General features: G+C 39.0%; 1 protein-coding gene across 6 annotated transcripts in view; it reads right to left on the bottom strand.

The window, feature by feature from the left end:
* Positions 1-17699, bottom strand: part of atp2b2 (ATPase plasma membrane Ca2+ transporting 2) — a 112581-nt gene that overhangs the window by 26513 nt on the left and 68369 nt on the right. For all 6 annotated transcript variants that reach the window (XM_087179442.1, XM_023426803.2, XM_087179444.1 and 3 more), the window contains 9 exons: positions 17254-17511; positions 16564-16689; positions 14735-14860; positions 14225-14257; positions 12000-12092; positions 9581-9622; positions 6314-6478; positions 4658-4872; positions 3901-4143 (listed from right to left, as the gene is read on the bottom strand). In XM_087179442.1, the coding sequence (XP_087035568.1) occupies positions 3901-4143; positions 4658-4872; positions 6314-6478; positions 9581-9622; positions 12000-12092; positions 14225-14257; positions 14735-14860; positions 16564-16689; positions 17254-17511 (1301 nt within the window). The remainder of the gene's footprint in view (positions 1-3900; positions 4144-4657; positions 4873-6313; positions 6479-9580; positions 9623-11999; positions 12093-14224; positions 14258-14734; positions 14861-16563; positions 16690-17253; positions 17512-17699) is intronic.

Here is a 17699-nt window from a genome sequence, read left to right as displayed (position 1 = left end):
AAGATACTCTCATCTCTCCTCCATGTTGTGCAAACAAGCACGCAACGTCCAGATGACAAAAGCACTTTGAGCCAAAGCCAATTATATCACAACCTCACTGCTCGCTACAGAACAGAAATGAGGCTGTTCACTTTAATTACCAAACCATAAATTGCTCATTGTAGACTAACACATGATTTTTTTTCCCTATTTAACATGAGCAGAATCTTGTTTTTCTATTATCTACATTTCAACATCCAACACATCCTGTTGACTCATTTTATTTTTTATTGTAACCATCTATTCATTTCCATAAACGCGTATACTACACAACTGAAGCTATCTGTGTGTGTGTGTGTGTGTATGGGTGTGTTTGTTATCTACCTCTCTTGTCCCTGACCGGAATAATGACCTGAGCAGGTGGTTGAAGCAACATGAGACTGAGCTCCCAGGACACTCACACAGCCATGCTAAACACACACCACTGTGCTGCGAGAACATGCACCTGTGATCTGAATACCTCCTACAGTGTCAGTGTGCCTGATATGACAGATGTGTGTGTGTGAGTGACATTCATATTTATGCATCTGTACTTCACTTTCCCTGAACACACACATGAACACACACACGCACGCACACACACATAAATGCCACATATACATTTTTTTTTTAAAAACTGAGAATGTGAAGTGAATGTTGAAAGAAAAAGTAAAACACATCTAATTCTAATTCTAATTCTATGCGGAGGCTGTTTGGTATGCGGCTCTTGCCACCAGGGGTGACGCATGTTTCTTTGATATGACATCACTGAATGACGTCACATATTGCTATGTAGTATGCATAGTTTGACTGCAAGAGACGTGTTAAGGATCTGCTTGCGTGCTTGTTTGTATGCATGTATCCTATGGATACGTGTGCGCATGGATACAGTATCTATGAGCATGTGCATATACAGTACACGTGTGAGTGTTCATATACTGTATGTGTGCAGGGTTTCACTGTGTAAATGTGTATGAATTTCTCCCTCGAGGATGAAGCTTCTCCACTTTAGAGACTGTATGTGCTGACAGAAGAAGCAGAGCTATACCAGTGGCTGTATTATGAAGCCAGAGAGGCAGTAGAGGGACTGATACGGGTATCAAAGCCTGCCTCTTTGCCTTTGTGCCTTTGTGTGGTGGCCATCAAAGACTTCCATAGCCATCCTGGCATCCCACAGGATTGGCCTCTTATATAAGAACACACCAGCCAGCATACTGCAGGAGTGGCGCCGTGGGAGTGGGGGTGGTTTGTGGAGGGAGGAAGAGATGCACTAAATATTCCTCAGATATTTCCCTTTTGCATCCTGTTTTTTGAGTTCATTTCATTCCTTTATTATATCTGTCCTTCTTCATCATGCTTTCTCTTTGCTCCTTTACTTAATTTTATTAGAGCCTTAAGTGGATAAATATATCCATGGAAACATGCATTGTACTATCCGCTATTTATGTACTATTTTTTTTTGTTCTATACAATATTTATCCAAGTACCGGTATGTACTTTGTGTATTTCTACACAATGCATGGATGAACTGATGAATATATATGAGGATGTATGTACAGTATACGAAAGCGATGCAGTCAGCTGGGTAGCTCAGTGGTTAGCAAGCTAACATACATCCTGTAGGTGGAAGGTAACAAAAAGTAAAGTTATAAGCTGATATCATTTGAAGTTTACGTTCTACTTTGGTGCATGAGGTAACCTCTTTTATGAATGAAGAGATTAAAAATCAGACTAAAAGTGCCATTTAATCCACCAAGTCTAAGCTGCACTGTGCCGGTGCTTAATTCCGTTGAGCTAAGCAGCTATGGAGGTACAATAGTCTGATGTAATGCTGCAAAGAATTCCTCCAGGTTTTTCAAAAGGGATAACATCTTGTTAATGTAGCATGTCTTGGTAAAGAAATGCTGTGGTGAGGGGAAACTGAGGGGGAGCAACCTCAAAGTCCCAACAACAACAGTGATTCACAATTTCTACAAAGTGGGAACAGACAACATTCATCAATTTTCAATAATATAAAACTATTTTAAATTGTTGAAGTCACATGCTGTACACAGGGTTGAAGTATTGAAGTTCAACCTTGGTCTTGAATATTCTTTTTACTATTATCTTGAATTGGGTCTCAGTCTTAGTCTTGACCACCTATCTCACCTTCTGCAGTTTTTATTATTTTTGGCTGATTTTTCTTTCCTTTCATGTCCTGTCAGTCAGCTGTCACTTCCCCATAGAGACACGCAATTGTTAAATATAATGTGAACTGTACAACATTGTCATTTGCAAAGGCAGGCGATGCTTGTTTTCCACAGTGTCAGGTTTTTCATTTTGGATATACGGTTCTATGCACAAGAAGATATACCACCATGATTAATCATTTACTTAATCATATATTCTCACTATTTTAGCAAATGCAACATTTTCGACTCCTTTACATATAAACTACATCAATTTCTATATCGGAAGGAACATGAGCCTTCAGCAATATAGCTTAAACCAGTCGATATCTGTTCAGCACGCACAGGATCTAATTAGCAGGACTACACCACCATTTTTCCTGTTCCTATCTAATTTTAAATTCTGCTAGAGCCAAAGGACTATATTGAGTGACTGAAGCTTTATCGCCGTTGACGTTCACTGTGAACAACAGTTCATCACAGCGTGAAGAATATTACATCGAAACGGTTTTCTTTTTTTAACCTGGTTGTCTTAATAAAACCTTTATTTAAACAGAAACAGGACATGTTCATGCTAAAGGCCCTGTTAAAGGAACAGAGGGAAATTAATACAGCATGTGCACTGCTGAGGAATCCAATTTAAACTGTCACTGTCAACTGACATTAAAAAGATAAAAGCTCACTGTGCTAGCTGACATAAAGATGGAAGACACAAAATTATACCGCTCACCAGCCAGAAGTAACTGCATTGTCGAAGTTATCTACTCTGTGTTGAATTAACCAGAGTTAAAACTACAATCTGTAGCTCTCCATGTTAGAAACCCAGTGACCAACACTCTGTTTTCACCAAGACTGTGATCGTGCCTTGAGGGGTAGGAAGTGAAATCTGTGGGATCGTTCTATCGCAGATGTCCCGCTTGCTCAGCTCATTCCCCATGCAAGTTCCATAAGGGCATTTGTCAGTTGGTCAGCCATCAATGAATAGACACAACAGAGGTTTACAAGGGTAGTGACACACAGACAGGCACAAATGATGAGTGTGTGCAGGTGAGTATGCATGGTGATGCCAGGGAAAAGATTATTCAGGCATGTTGCTCTAATCGTCTGAAACCATCCTTATCTTGGCAATCTTTGTTTTCAGGATATGTTTGCTGTCTGTGATTACAATATACAACAGTCTGTGTGTCAGTCTGTCTGTCTATATACATATCAATCTATCTATTTCTTATTGCATGCAGGTCTAATTGGCTCGGGGTAAATTTCTCTTCGCTGCATTCACTGTAAACAACAGACCATCTCCAGCACTTAGACAGATTGGATTCAATTACAGTCTGCTACGCTCTGAATATCAGATAAGACAAAATTACACAACCGTTCTCAAGGTGACAAGTTGAGTGAATGCCTGATGAATCCAAAGCAGCAGCCAAGGACACAGACTGCCTGCTTTGCCAAGAAGAAAGCACTGCAGAACTGTCTCACTGTATCAGAGCTGCTCTCAAGGCAAAGTCTGAAATATACGTTTTAACTAAATAGGCTTTAGCATAATAGAGTATCTTAAATATTGTGAGCAGGGTTCACACAGGCTGCCCCATATATTTTATGCAATAATATTATGTCAGTTTCTTTGCATGTTTCTCCAACCCTGAGAGAGGAAAAGCTTTTAAACTGTGGGTGTAGGGGATTTTTACAGTGACTCCCATTACAGTTGGCTTACCAGTATCTTGGTGGTATAGGCGCTGTTGATGGAGATGGAATTGATCAGTAACTCCAGTGATTTGGGTGGCAGGGCTCCAGGATCCGGGATTTCTTTGTAGTGCACATCCCCGACGTAACACTGCACAGCCGTCATGCGGTTGGTCGTTAGCGTGCCTGTCTTGTCAGAGCAGATAGCGGTAGCATTGCCCATCGTTTCACATGCATCCAAGTGACGAACCAAGTTGTTGTCTTTCATCATTTTCTGTTGGTAGGAAACAACATGATGATTGTGACACGTTGCAATGCATATTTGAAATGCTTTAAAATAACTGAAATGCGCCTGAATTAGCCTATCACGCACTTGAACTGCTTGAACTTCAGTGGCTGGAATAGCTACCAATATAAAAAGAGGGATGTCTGTGCTTACATAATATGTGTAACTGCTTATATAATTCGCAGCAAAAGTCTAAGAAACAAAATGCTTTCCACACGTGGCCTTCATCAGAATATCTTTTTTCTGTTTGTGGCTGTGAATGGCATGTAAGTATGTTAACACAGTGCAAGAACTAAATACAAAGAATCCTCACATATGCAAGCAAATCACAATTCTCAATCCGTGTGAGGGGCAGAATATTCTCTGCAGCAGTGAAGTAAAGCTCAGAGAATCAACTCACAGTGGGTAAATAAATACACTACTTAATGCATACAATATAAATGGACAGCCTTTAAAGTAGAGATACAACAGTACAGTATGTGCAGCATGTGGCATTGCTCACCTTGACAGAATATGCCAGGGAAATGGTGACAGCCAGAGGCAGCCCCTCCGGCACGGCCACCACCAACACAGTCACACCGATGATGAAGAACTTGACAAAGTACTGAATGTAGATGGGAGTGCACTCTGGCATCCAAGGGCGCTTCTGCATCACAAAGGTGTCAATGGCAAAATACAGGACCAGGATGATGACAGTGATGGCTGACATGAGCAAACCTGAAAAAGATGGAACAGGCATCAGCTGAGGAAAGGAATGAAAACACCTTTCTAAAACAGTTTCAACATAATCTTCATGAAGGGAGAATTTGTTCCGAGGCTGTTGAATTAGAGTGCATTACTTTTAGCTGGGAGTACCTTATAAACTGATAACCTAGAGCATACTCACTTGTGGGTTTTGGGCATTGCCAAAAAGGAAAAGACTGGACAAACCATAACCATAAATATTCATCACTCTTTTTTCCATTGTCGAATGTCTATGATTCATCTTTGTAGGTGTAACTACACGCTAGTACTTGGGAAAATTATAATGTGCGTATGACAACTTGTAATATGTCACAGAAAAAGATTTCCTACAGAGGCTGTACAGCCAGTCCTTTACATCAAAGGTGGCAGATAGATTTCTGTTGTACCTCATCTTGCTGCTTAAATGAAGGCCAATGCAATTAGATTAACTGAGCAAATGCGATTCAGTCATGTATGCATTCTTTTCATTTATCATACTGACAAGTATATCTGGGGTTTTTATTCCTTCTCTGATGGATAATGAGGCACACCTGGTTCAGGTAGATACAGACCAGGTGTTGCTTAGCCACAGTAAAGTACAGCACATAAATACAGACACAGATACCAGAGGGTAACAGTCCTGGAAGTGTAGTAAGTCCAAATATTTTCTGCCAGACCCGCAGGAACACCATATGATCTTACAGTGCTGCTTGTATGCTAATCCATCCATGGTATTTCATTGTTTTGACATCCCGTCCTCATTCCATCCCTCAGGCCAACAGTCTGATATAACAGTGCACTGTAAAAACATGGACTTCTTCTGAAAATGTCAAACCTTCAAGGTTTTTTGATCTCCCTCAATAGCTATAAAGGATTATTTTGAGGATTTTGGTGATTCTACTTTTAAAAATTCTAAATTCTCCAGACTGGTCCAGAAACCTTTGCATTTCATGGCTAACATTTGTTCAACAGTAATCCTACTATGTTGCTGCCGAGAGGACACCCACAATGTGGGCACACTGGCATGTGGGCATCTGTTACTAAAAATGCTTGCTGGTAGAGATCTACTGCAAGTGTTAGACATCCACTTCTTGGTGCCATAAATTTCTTTAAATTAAATTACAAACAATTGATTATAATATGGATGGTTGAATTGCAAACCTGAACAAGATGCATCTCAGTTGCTCCCACAAAAATTCAACAAGTCACCGGAGGACAGGTCATTTAGAAAAATAAAGTGCACAGACTTGTCTACTGTTCTGTAATTCTGCCACTCAAGCATTCTTCCTAACTGCTCTGATTGCTTTAAGCGACCAAGATGTGAGTCTTGTCTTAGTGCAACTTTTGATGGACAGGATGATGGTTCAGTACCTTGTTGTCCCTGATTTAACTGCCCAAGTGAGTGACGGACTTGTCTGTGAGCAATTTGCTGTACCTGCTTTGCCAATCTGGACAGCCAGTTTGGTCAGCTTCCCTTGCAGCACAGATTTCTCTTTCTTCGAAGTGGACACCTTCTTCCTCTCTTTTTCGTCGGCCTCTCCGCCTTCAGCGCTCTTTAGAGGCTGCATCTCCATGGCAGCTGCTCCATCCGGCTTCTTCACTGTAAATACCACATAAAAACAGAAAGCAGCAGTGTTAGAAATGGGGATTAAACCAAGGAAATGAGAAGGAAGAGGGAGCCAGACTTTAACACCCAGGTGTTACAGTAGAAGCTCCAGAATTCAGGTTTAGACTAAACCAAGAAAAGATCATATGAGGTCCCATGACAGCATGAGACTAACTGGTACGTGTAAACCATATAGCAAAATAAGGATTGCCAATGTTTGTCCCTGCATCGTCTTCTTGGTAAGATCAAATGGGCTGTGAACCATCTTACTGTATAGACTATGAAAACTAATAGTTCTTGATACCGTACGTGTTATTTGCTGTAGTAAGGGAAACTACAGTCTTCCTATCTTTTCATCACAAACATATTTACAGTAAGTCATAAATAATTCAATGGTACTACATCCAAGGTAGAGGCCATGTTCACAGATTATTTAAAAACTTGCTAGGTATTTACATAAAGTGAGGAAAAGAAAACCCTCTATACTTTTTACACAAGCAGGAAAAACTCAATGCGCCTCACACAGAAAAGAAAGAAAAACTGATCAGTTAAAAAAGCACAATATAAAACAAAAACGATTAAAAAAATTCAATGAATCAAAATGAACAATATATCAGTTTTTAAACCCAAGCCTTCTAGAGATCTGTTTCAATGTGTAGCGTAATACCTAAACATTGATCTGTACTTGTTTTGCCTTGTTATTTTTACCCTGAAAACCTTTTGAAGACCAGTTTTCAAATCGCCTTAGAGGTTTAAAGGGTTCATGTTCTAAAAACAAGCCGTAAATACATTTTAGCAACTGATGTATTGATGTATAGCTCGCTTTAAAATCTGTTTTGCAGCAAAAAACTGGAAGATAGGCAGAGATCTCAGTTGCAGGTTAAGCTATCTGAACTTATATACTGGCATATGCTACACTGAATGAAAGGTTGTCGACAGAATCAAACTTCACATTGTTTAAAAGCTCTTCTCTGATAATCATAATGACAAGAAACGAATCTTTGGAAATCCCCAAATAGTAAAACCATGTGATCATACTTTTTACTGAGGCAAAGCATCTCATCAGGGAATAGGCTCGAGCACACAAAACACAATTACCCTGGACACAGTTACATGCATTTGAAATGACCTCTAGTAAAATTTCTTCCACTAGTAAAAATCAAAATAACTGTTTAAGATAATTTGCTAAAACATATATTGACCCATGTGCATTACATATATGTAATCACTCGTCTCACTTAGACAGCAATTGATTCTGATTTATGCTGTCGAAACAAGGTCATCTGTAAAAAATACTGTTCAACTCGTAAAACCAATCCTCAATTACCTCGTTTGTCTGCATGTCTGTCCTCTCACACACACGCACGCACGCACACACACACACACACACACACACACACACACACACACACACACACACACACACACGTCTTTTAATGTAACCCATTACCAAGAATCATTTCAGCCCAGTTTCCCAGTCACAATGAGGCATGTGTTTGATGCTTACAAAAAAACCTTTCAATGTTGAGCATTTGTCATACTCTCTGGTTGTGCATTTTGGTTTTTCCACCTCCATGACACTGGACAGACAGTGTATTGTCTGTATCTAGCTGTATGCAGCAGAAGAGCAAGATCAAACAGTTCAAATTAATACACAGGACGAAGGTGCATCTTCTGAAAGCCCCCCCCCCACCCCCCTTTGCTTTCAAGATACTTTGACTTTCTCAGCTTGTGTCTAATTTTTGCATCTCACCATGTTTGGTTTTAAAAGAGTAAAACATACACCAACGAGCCAATACATTATGACCACTCACGGATGAATTGAATAACGTTCATTATCTCGTTACAATGGCGCATGTCAAGCTCTGGGATATATTACACGCTTAACAAAACAGTCAGTTCTCGACTTTTACAAGAGTAGAATCGGGTTGGAGCATCTATGAAACAGCAAGGCTTATGAGGTGCTCCTGGTCAGCAGTGATGAGTACCTGCCAACTCTGAAACAGGGTGTTGAGTTGTATTTTGACATGAAATGAGTCAATTTCTGAGCAAAAGGCAGAAGATAACAGCATCTCTAAGACTAACCGGGAAAGGCCTCTTTTCCCCCGAGCAGCTGCTTCACTCAGATTCACCCTGGGTCTGGGACCACAGCTGTCTGTACCAGTTGCAGGGACGACTTGACTTAATGAAATGATTTTAACCCGGAGAGCAGTGTGAAAGCGACCAGCACTCCCTCTGCAGCTACGCTCAACTTGAAGAATCTTGGTTGACTGAGGAGTCTCTGACTGATGATTTGAATCTTAGACTTTCAAGGGGCTTACCTACATAAAATCTTCTGAAATATATAAAAAAAAATGCTTCCTTTTTCTGTTTTATATTATTCATAATTTAATTAATTTGGGGTTCTGAGTTACAGAGGTACAATAAGTTATTTGAAGGTATCACTTTGGTTGCATCAAAAATGACACAGTATCCCTTTAATCTCAGACAAATTTATGTCATATTGCCTGAAGCAAATTTCAGTGGAACAAAAACAGTGGAGAGGGGAAAACCAGGGTGTGTGATATAACTTGGGGAGAGTACTAAAAGGACAGTTTGGGGTGTTGTTTGGTGGAAAAGGGTAGCCCGTGTGAGGTGCTAGTTGAGGAACAGGTTGCTGTTCTCTTATCGAGAACAAGACAAGTCAACAACACAACAAGAACAACAACAGAACAACAGACCAGGGACAACACATTAGTGACAGACAGAGTGAAGAGGAGGATTTTCTAACCTAATATGACTGCAGGTAAAACCTGGGTCAAATAAAAGGTCTAATTTCTTATACGATTTACAGTATCTAGGATTGTCAGTGGTAGACTGACAATGGACTGTCAAAGTCCCTTGTAATCCTTTCTGAATTAGTACTGCACAATCATTTGAGAGACCGTGTGGTATTTAGAACAATAGATGCTGAAATAAATAAAGTAACAGAGGATTTTCCATCTGCATTTGACCCAGAGCTTACACCACACACCATAGAAGGAAAAAGATGAGAAGAAGGAGGAGGAGGAAGAGATGAGGCAGGGGAGGAGAGAGTGAAAGACATGGTTTGGTTACCTTTAATCTGGTTGCTCTCCATATTGCCATCTTGCATTTTACCTATGATGGAGACATACAAGACAATAACAACAAAAATAACCAAGGCAGACAAGTCAACAAATTATCACCACAGAGACAACACACACAGTGAGAACCAAAAATCACAAACAAGGAGACAGGAAAATGACTTTTAATACAACCTCTCTGTGACAGTCACATAGAAAGGCTTGTGATATGTAAGTGATGTAATGTAACTAGCAGCTACACCTAATGGCAAGGGGTTAATAAAATAAAATTTAACCGAGAGTTATTCTAACACCAAATAGAGACACATACTGTGGTGTGCAGATTTTCTCATAATGAAGTGGGAGGAAATTAGGCTTTAATACACTTTATTTTATTGCATAAGCGAATAATCATGTTGCTTAATGGGCCTTTCTGAAATATAAATATTTTGACATCAAAGTATTTCAAGTGTGACATAATATGATGCAGAACATTTTTTTTTAAAAACTGCATACTTTCTGAAAAACTTTTCAGCTTTTAAATATTGTTTTGAATGACATACAGGTAATTCCACACACATTATCAAAAATACGTGTCAAATTGTCAGGGTATATAATGATATATCAAGACATAGATAGAGCATTTACACTGGACACTGACAGTGAGAGTAAGAGTACACCATAAACACACACACACAACACGCACACGTACAGTGCACACAAACGAGAGACTGCATGCATAAGAGGAAAGAAAGCACATGCAAGATCATACACTCAGTGAGAAGCAGACTGAAGATGTGAGCAATGGAGAGAGAGAGAGGAGAGAGAGAGAGAGAGAGGAGAGAGAGAGAGAGAGAGAGAGAGAGAGAGAGAGAGAGAGAGAGAGAGAGAGAGAGCCTGAAGGGAAAGCCTCCCACATGGTGAAGTTACATAAGAACAACTGGAGGAAAATCGAAATCTAAGTTTGGGGACAGTGCATTTATTATGCTGTTGGATTCTGCTTACACAAGGAGTGAACAATTTAATGTGCGTTTAAATCAAAAAATATTGTTATAAATTACAGAATCATCTTGCTTGTAGCTAATAGAGCAGCTAAGAGCCTTCTTAGAAGTACAAATGCAGTATACATCATTATAATTAAGAGAGCATTTATTATATACTGCAGCGTTGATCCCATTATCTACCCAGTCTATAATTATAGAGATATGCATTGTTTGTCTCAGTGGTAAGCAGGCTATAAATTGCACAGAATCTGCAGTGCTTTATGCTCAAATACCAGTAAGAAAATTACTCAGGTAGAGACAGAAGACCAGATTTTTGCAGAATCCTCTGCATGTATGTGGAGAATAAATGGCTCATTTCACCTCCATGTCCACATTAGCCAGTTCCCCGGAGTCACAATAAAGCTGAAGATGACAAATCGCTCTGTTCCAGCCCAGGACAGCGCAAGGTCACCATTACAGTGCAAATCACGCCCCTCCTGCCTTGAGTACAAACACTTTGGGGCTGCTCTCCAAGGAGACGAAGATAAGAGACAATCTAGTGCAACAGTGAATGAAGTTAATCTTTTTGCATCCCGTGCAGCTAACATAGAAATGGAGGATTTGCACTAAGTGATCTCAGAGGACACCCAACTAAAGAAGATGGCCCTACAGTAGGATGTTGCCACCACTATTCACCTAGATATAACAATTCTATTATATTCACTTATCCCAACAGCACGATTTAAAGGAACAGCTCTATACCTTGGGAAATACACTCATTCTCTTTCTTGTCAACAGTTAGATTAGAGGATTGATACCACTCTCATATCTGTGCAGTATAAGGCTACAGCCAGCAGCAAGCTAGCTTAGTTTAGCACAAAGACTGGAAACGGGGAAACCGCTAGCTTGTCCAGTGATAACAAAATCCACCTACCAGCACGTCTAAAGCTCACTAGTTATCATGTTATATTTAATTTGTTCGTGTTTAATCTGCACAAAAACCAAACTGTAAAAACAACATGTGGGAGTTGAGTGCTGGCCTATTTCTTGGCCGGGAGCTAACTGTCAGCAAGGAAGGGAATAAGTATTTCCCAAAATGTCACACCACCACTTTTATCACTTTCACCTAATAAAGGATTTTAGGGAATTATTTTAGTTTGCATTTAAAGATGGAGTAAAAAAAATCATTACAATTTTTCCCCACACACGATTAGAAGCATTACACAGCAAACGATAGCATAAAGAGAGGAAAAAGAAACAAGACCCTAATTACAAACAAGGAAGACATGCATTGACAGCATGGATACAAAGAGGCCCAACGCAACTCAGAGAGGAGGTAGAGCAGAGGGTGAGCACTCATGGTAGGAAGCAGTAGGAGAATGGAGAAGGTAGAAGGAGTCAAAAGTCACAACAGAAACAGGTCAGAGATCAGATGTTTTGTCAACCTACCATTAATTAGGCTGGCACTGCCAGGGGCATTAATGCCTGCAGCCCCATCCGTGGCTATAGTTGCGATAGGGTGGATAGGGGGATGGGAGCAGTCTAGCCATGAGGGCCGAACATGAATGAACAAAACAAACATATGCACGCACCCACACAAAAACACACGCACACGTGCACACACAAGACAATGAACAGAAATAACATGGTTATAGCACAAGTAAGAGATTCAGCATATGTAGACTGTGTGTTTGCTAAAATGTGATCATTGTGGATTACGAATGCATTTATATGTATATGTAATAATTGTTATATGAACTAACTAGTGTGATTTACCAGAGTGAAAAGTGAAAATGTCAATAAACGAACACTGGACAGACATGAAACATGAAATCTGAATATAACATGTGGAAAATATTATAACAAAAGGTGAAACCAGAGCCACAAGAAAGATAAACCTACTGTCAGATGATTTAATAAGATACATATTTGTTTCAATATACTGTATGTCTTATATATACTGTATGTACTATATAAATATATATATAATATATAAAATCCTGTTTGTATGGTAATCAGTGGTGAGTATAGTGTATTTTACGTCAGTCATATTATGTTTTGATTGCATATTCATTTTTTGCAGTATGAATTTCATTTTAACCATGTTATTCATGTAATAGCTTTTAGCATCACAAAATCATAATTTGAGCAGGAAATCAGAAACAAATAAGCTAAAAGGTGTTGCATAAATAATTTAAAATTAAACTCTATAATGTAAAAGTAAACAAAATGTAAAAGGGCCCAAATATTAGCTAGGCATTACACACATGTTCCAACCAGTTAAGTGATGGGGCAAATTTTTTTTATGTCCAAATATTTGCCTTAGCCCCATTATAATTAAAATTACAGTTTTCAAAACCTGGAATGGATCTTGCAAGGTTGAGTTTACATGTTTTGACAGCAGCCACATAAACTGTAATTTATGCAAAAAGGAAATTTGCTGTTTACTTTTGGTTTTTCTTTGTCCATAGTTTATTGTTAACAAAAACACACTGACTTATAGTAGTTTGAAAGTTTTATTACAATTCTACACTACATTTATTATCTCACTGAAAAGCAATAGCTTCCTTAATGAAATAGCCCAACAGTAATTTTGGTGCAATTCCTTGACAGGTTTGCAATCGTGAGCAGTATTTTATCAACAAATTCATCTGAATAATACCACATTTGGCAGATTTCACCTTTTAGAAAAGTCTCACCTGCCTCAAGGTAATCCAGCCATATATGATATATTGAGTGCATGATGTAAGGTACAACTTTTTGTAAGATAATAATAGAAATTTATATCATTGAAATTCTGGAAATACCAATTTAGATAAAATCCCGATTACTGGATTATTTTCCCTGGTTTGATCAATCTTGTCAGACTGATCATACCTGGGATAAATAATGCATCTTACCACAGTGCTACAGCCAAATCACAACCATATTGTTGAGGCACTACAATTACAACACAAGTCATAACAAGAAGACATGTAGTATTTGTCAGTGTTCAGATCAGAGGAAGAAAGTGTTATCCACAAAGGATGACATGTTTACTCTTATCTTATATATAATATGACAATTCGGAGACAGCACTGAAGCAAAATGCTTCAAAAAATACAGTATGCTATCCGTGCAAGCCACCGGCGTTCCTGTTCATTGAAACTACAGAGCTTTTCAAAGAGGTACAGGGAGCAGTGGCAACAAATCACTACTGATGTAAGAGTTCATATGTAAGACGTAAAAATAGCATCTTAAAAAAGCTTATACTTTCTCCTTTACTCTCTACTGCTGGTACATGTGCTGTACACCTGCAAGGCTATCATTCTCATGTCATTGTTCTGCTGTACAGCAATAACATGAGTGTGACAGCCTTTCTGTATTCATGGCATTCAACACGTCTGTGAAACAGGGCTGATGTTGAATGCTAGCTAGTTAGTTTGGTGGACGCAGTGCCCGTTATAGGGGTAGAGGATTATGCATTGTGAAATGTGTCATCTGTCAGCACTTAAAAAGATGCAGTGTTGTGGTGATGAGGCTTCTCTTTTTAAGTGAGGAATTTAACGGGGGCAAAGGTGCTCGGCTACAGAAAAAGAGTGACGAGTAAGGGTGGTTTATTGGGGATCATCAGGGGTTAAAGATCAAAAGGATCAAGTACCACTCCCAGGGGTCAGAGAAAGGTGATACTCTACCTGTATTCTGGTGTCCGTCTTCCTCTGCCCCTCCTTCGAGGCGAATTTGGAACGATAAGAGAGTAAGGACAATAATGCACCTGAACCCACAGAACCTCGATACTGCAGCTCACAACTGTACCACCATCACTCATTTCATACAATATATATACACATTCAGCAAAGATGATTGTGAAGAAAGGCTAATTGTCAGGCACTGTACTACAAATTCCTACAAAAAGTTCATACAATTCATGTGAGTTAAACAGGAGGACATTTGTTCATTTGAGTTTCTTTATTACCCTTCTGATAATAAGGACAGTTAAAAACACTAACGTTATGTAATGAGCGAACATAGTTAGATTTTCAGCACATAAGGTAATGAAATGACAAAAAGCTTTTTTCAAGGGTACGTTGCTGGGCAACACTGACAAAAAAAAAACAAATTACCTCAGTACTCCTGAAGCAACTGCAGAAAACTCTTAATGGACTTATTTATAAAATGATACATTAAAGATATAACCATCTTACCTTTCTTTTCCTTCTTCTCTTCTTCTTCTGTGCCGGCCCCCAGCAGGGTGAAGATGATTCCGGTCTGGGAGTTGACACCGACAGCAGTCACCACCATGCGCCCTGACCCCTCCATCACATGAGTCCCTGGAGAGCAGGCAGGAAAGTGTTATAATAATACTTAAAAACCCATAGCTGGGTTAGAAAAAGTTTCAGTGTTTGCTTAAAAAGTGACATGCTTTGTTCCTCTGTCGTAATTGTGCACATTTGTGTTAATGAATGTTGACCTCAACAGTGTTCTCCACCCTGATCTGACACTTCCATCTCAAGAGACACTGATAGAATAGAACAGCGCCGTATAAATTATGTTCACACTACAGTTACATTACAAAAATAATATTGAGTTTCATTTACTGTTTGACTCTTCTTTCCTCTATTAATACTATAATGGTGAAATTACAAAAAAATGATTGTTCATTTCCCTGTTTTGTGTTCCAGTTTTATAGTCAAGTATATACTACTGTAAAACAGCTCTCCCTAATTGCAGCAACACCTCTGAGTTACTGACAAGAACATTCAATTGCCTGCTCAATAAAATGTATTGGTTGCTTTGGTTCTATATTGGTTCTATACTTAGGATCACTGTCCTGCTGCATTGACATAAAATTAGGGAACTACTGTATATATGACAAGCTTATAGAACCTCAAACATTATTAATTCACTGTTTTATTTTAAATTGAATGTGCTGGAGTTGAAACACAAAATCAGAAAAAAATGTGTCAGTGTGCAAATATTTGCAGGCTGCACTACACTTTTGTGTATGTGAATATGTACAGTACACACATAGAAAATTATTAACCTTTGTCAGAGTAAGACATGTGCGTGAATAAGAGGCTAATTAAATGACATGGCAAAAAGGCACACAGCTAATTATCCACAGGAAAAGATACCAAGATGTGAGATCAGATTAACCCACGTTTCAGTGATATTCTTCATTTCTAAGAATCACACAGCTGCAAATTCTGGTGTGTCTCTGCTGCAGCAAATACTAAACCAATCAAGAGGAACAACAGTAACTTCCAGGCGGTCGCCAGTGTCTTCTGCATTGATGTTCAGATTGTAATTAACGACCTTTTGTCTTCTGTCTGCGGTCATGCAATGACTGCGACTTAATTTGGTTTTATTCACAACAGATTCTGGCAAACCAAACCTAAGGCAAATAAGCAATGGCAGGCAAACCTCAATATTAAAACAACTTGAATAATTTCACTCAGGCTTTGAGATTTGAGTGGCAACTTAAGTGATTATCAAAAGTAGTGATTATTTTGTAGAATTTTGTATTTCTGTAATTTACTTGAAGGCAGTAAATGTTGCTACATTAGGCCAGTATGTATAACAAATCAAAGTTTATTTATTCATGCTCAGGTCTGATGCAGAGTGACACATTGGCACAAGCCCACAGGGTGAAAAATACTATAAAATCTGTGGGCTTGTTTGAGATATTAATTCATTCCAAAATGCTTTCTATTTTCTAAAGATGAAGATGAAAAATAAACTAACATCTATTGTTGTGTAAAGAAATCCAGGTCAGTATATACAATATTGTTTTATAGTTTAAGGGATCAAAAAAATTGTTAACTTCAAACTCAGCAGTAAACCATTTTTACAGAGATGAAGATTTGAATGGAAGAGGAAAACTACAAAGTGCTCAGTTTCAAAGTTAAGTCCACAAATCCTGTTTTTTGTACCTTTCTCCTTTAAACAACAACAGTACATGTGGGAAAACATGACTGTGACATAGATTATACACCCATCCATCTCAAGGGAGTGCATCAACTGTACATCATACCAGATAACAGCATGGGGTCTTTGTCTGCAGACTTCCTGACGTGGTCGGACTCTCCGGTCAGTGATGACTCATCAATCTTGAGGTCATTGCCCTGGATCAACACTCCATCAGCAGGAAGCAGATCACCTGCAACAAGAGAGATGGCAGACTTAGCGGATCAATTTATATTTCTGGATTTGATTGTTCTTCAGAAACTCCAAAGATTCGTTAGAAATGAACTTAAATTAAATTGGGTTTGAGTTGATGTGAATTAGAATAGACTGTGACCACTGTAGTATATTTTTGTTACATGCTGGTAGTATGAGAGGATGTGTGTTGCGCATTGTATGGGTCTGTCTGCAGCTCATTAATTGCTCAATTGTATCTTAAAAATATTTAATTGCTTAAGGTGGGCCTCATAATTTTAATCCCCCTCTGGAAATGAGGTGTCTATTTTCAGTTACTTAGTCATGAAAATAACTTTAAACAGAAAAGCCGATCGAGAGTCAGTGGGCACCTGTTTGGTCAGATATGTACTTCAGCTTCAAATATTTAATGTAATAATTTAATTTAATGATTCTGTTTCAAAGATCTGTCAGCTATGAATTTACACAAAGATGTTTGCAATTTGAGTTTACTGCCCTAACTGAATGTGATAAAGTGAGTAAACACTTTCCCTTCCAACCAATTTGACAATCTCCTCATACCTACCGTATTTAATCTGTGCGATATCCCCCACCGCTATGTCAGACACGGGCAGCTGTATGACCTGACTACCACGGACCACCTGGAATTTCTGCTCCTGCTCGATGCGGTTCTGCAGCCCACGGAACTGCTTCTCCTTCGACCAGTCATTGAAGGCCGTAACCAGCACCACACACACCACAGACAACAGGATGGCTGCACCTTCGATCCAGCCAGCATCTGCCTCGCCCTCATCCTCCACCCCGCCCCCTGCCGCGCCACAGGCTGCAGTTTGGTAAACGTGACAGGAAGGTGAAGAGGAAAATTATATAGCTGTCATACATTTGCAAGCATCATGCATGCTTTCAGACTGAGATATTCTAGTACTTTCATATACAGGTATACATGTTTATTACTTATGTAGAGTAGTAGCACTTTATAATAAAAAATACACAGGGATGTAATCAACAATC

This window comes from Seriola lalandi, unplaced genomic scaffold, assembly GCF_002814215.2.
Source record: "Seriola lalandi dorsalis isolate HSWRI2012SDOR001 ecotype SW California unplaced genomic scaffold, Sedor1 jcf7180002054840, whole genome shotgun sequence".
In the NCBI taxonomy this organism is placed as follows: Eukaryota; Metazoa; Chordata; class Actinopteri; order Carangiformes; family Carangidae; genus Seriola; species Seriola lalandi.
This window is presented reverse-complemented; position numbering and strand designations above follow the sequence as displayed.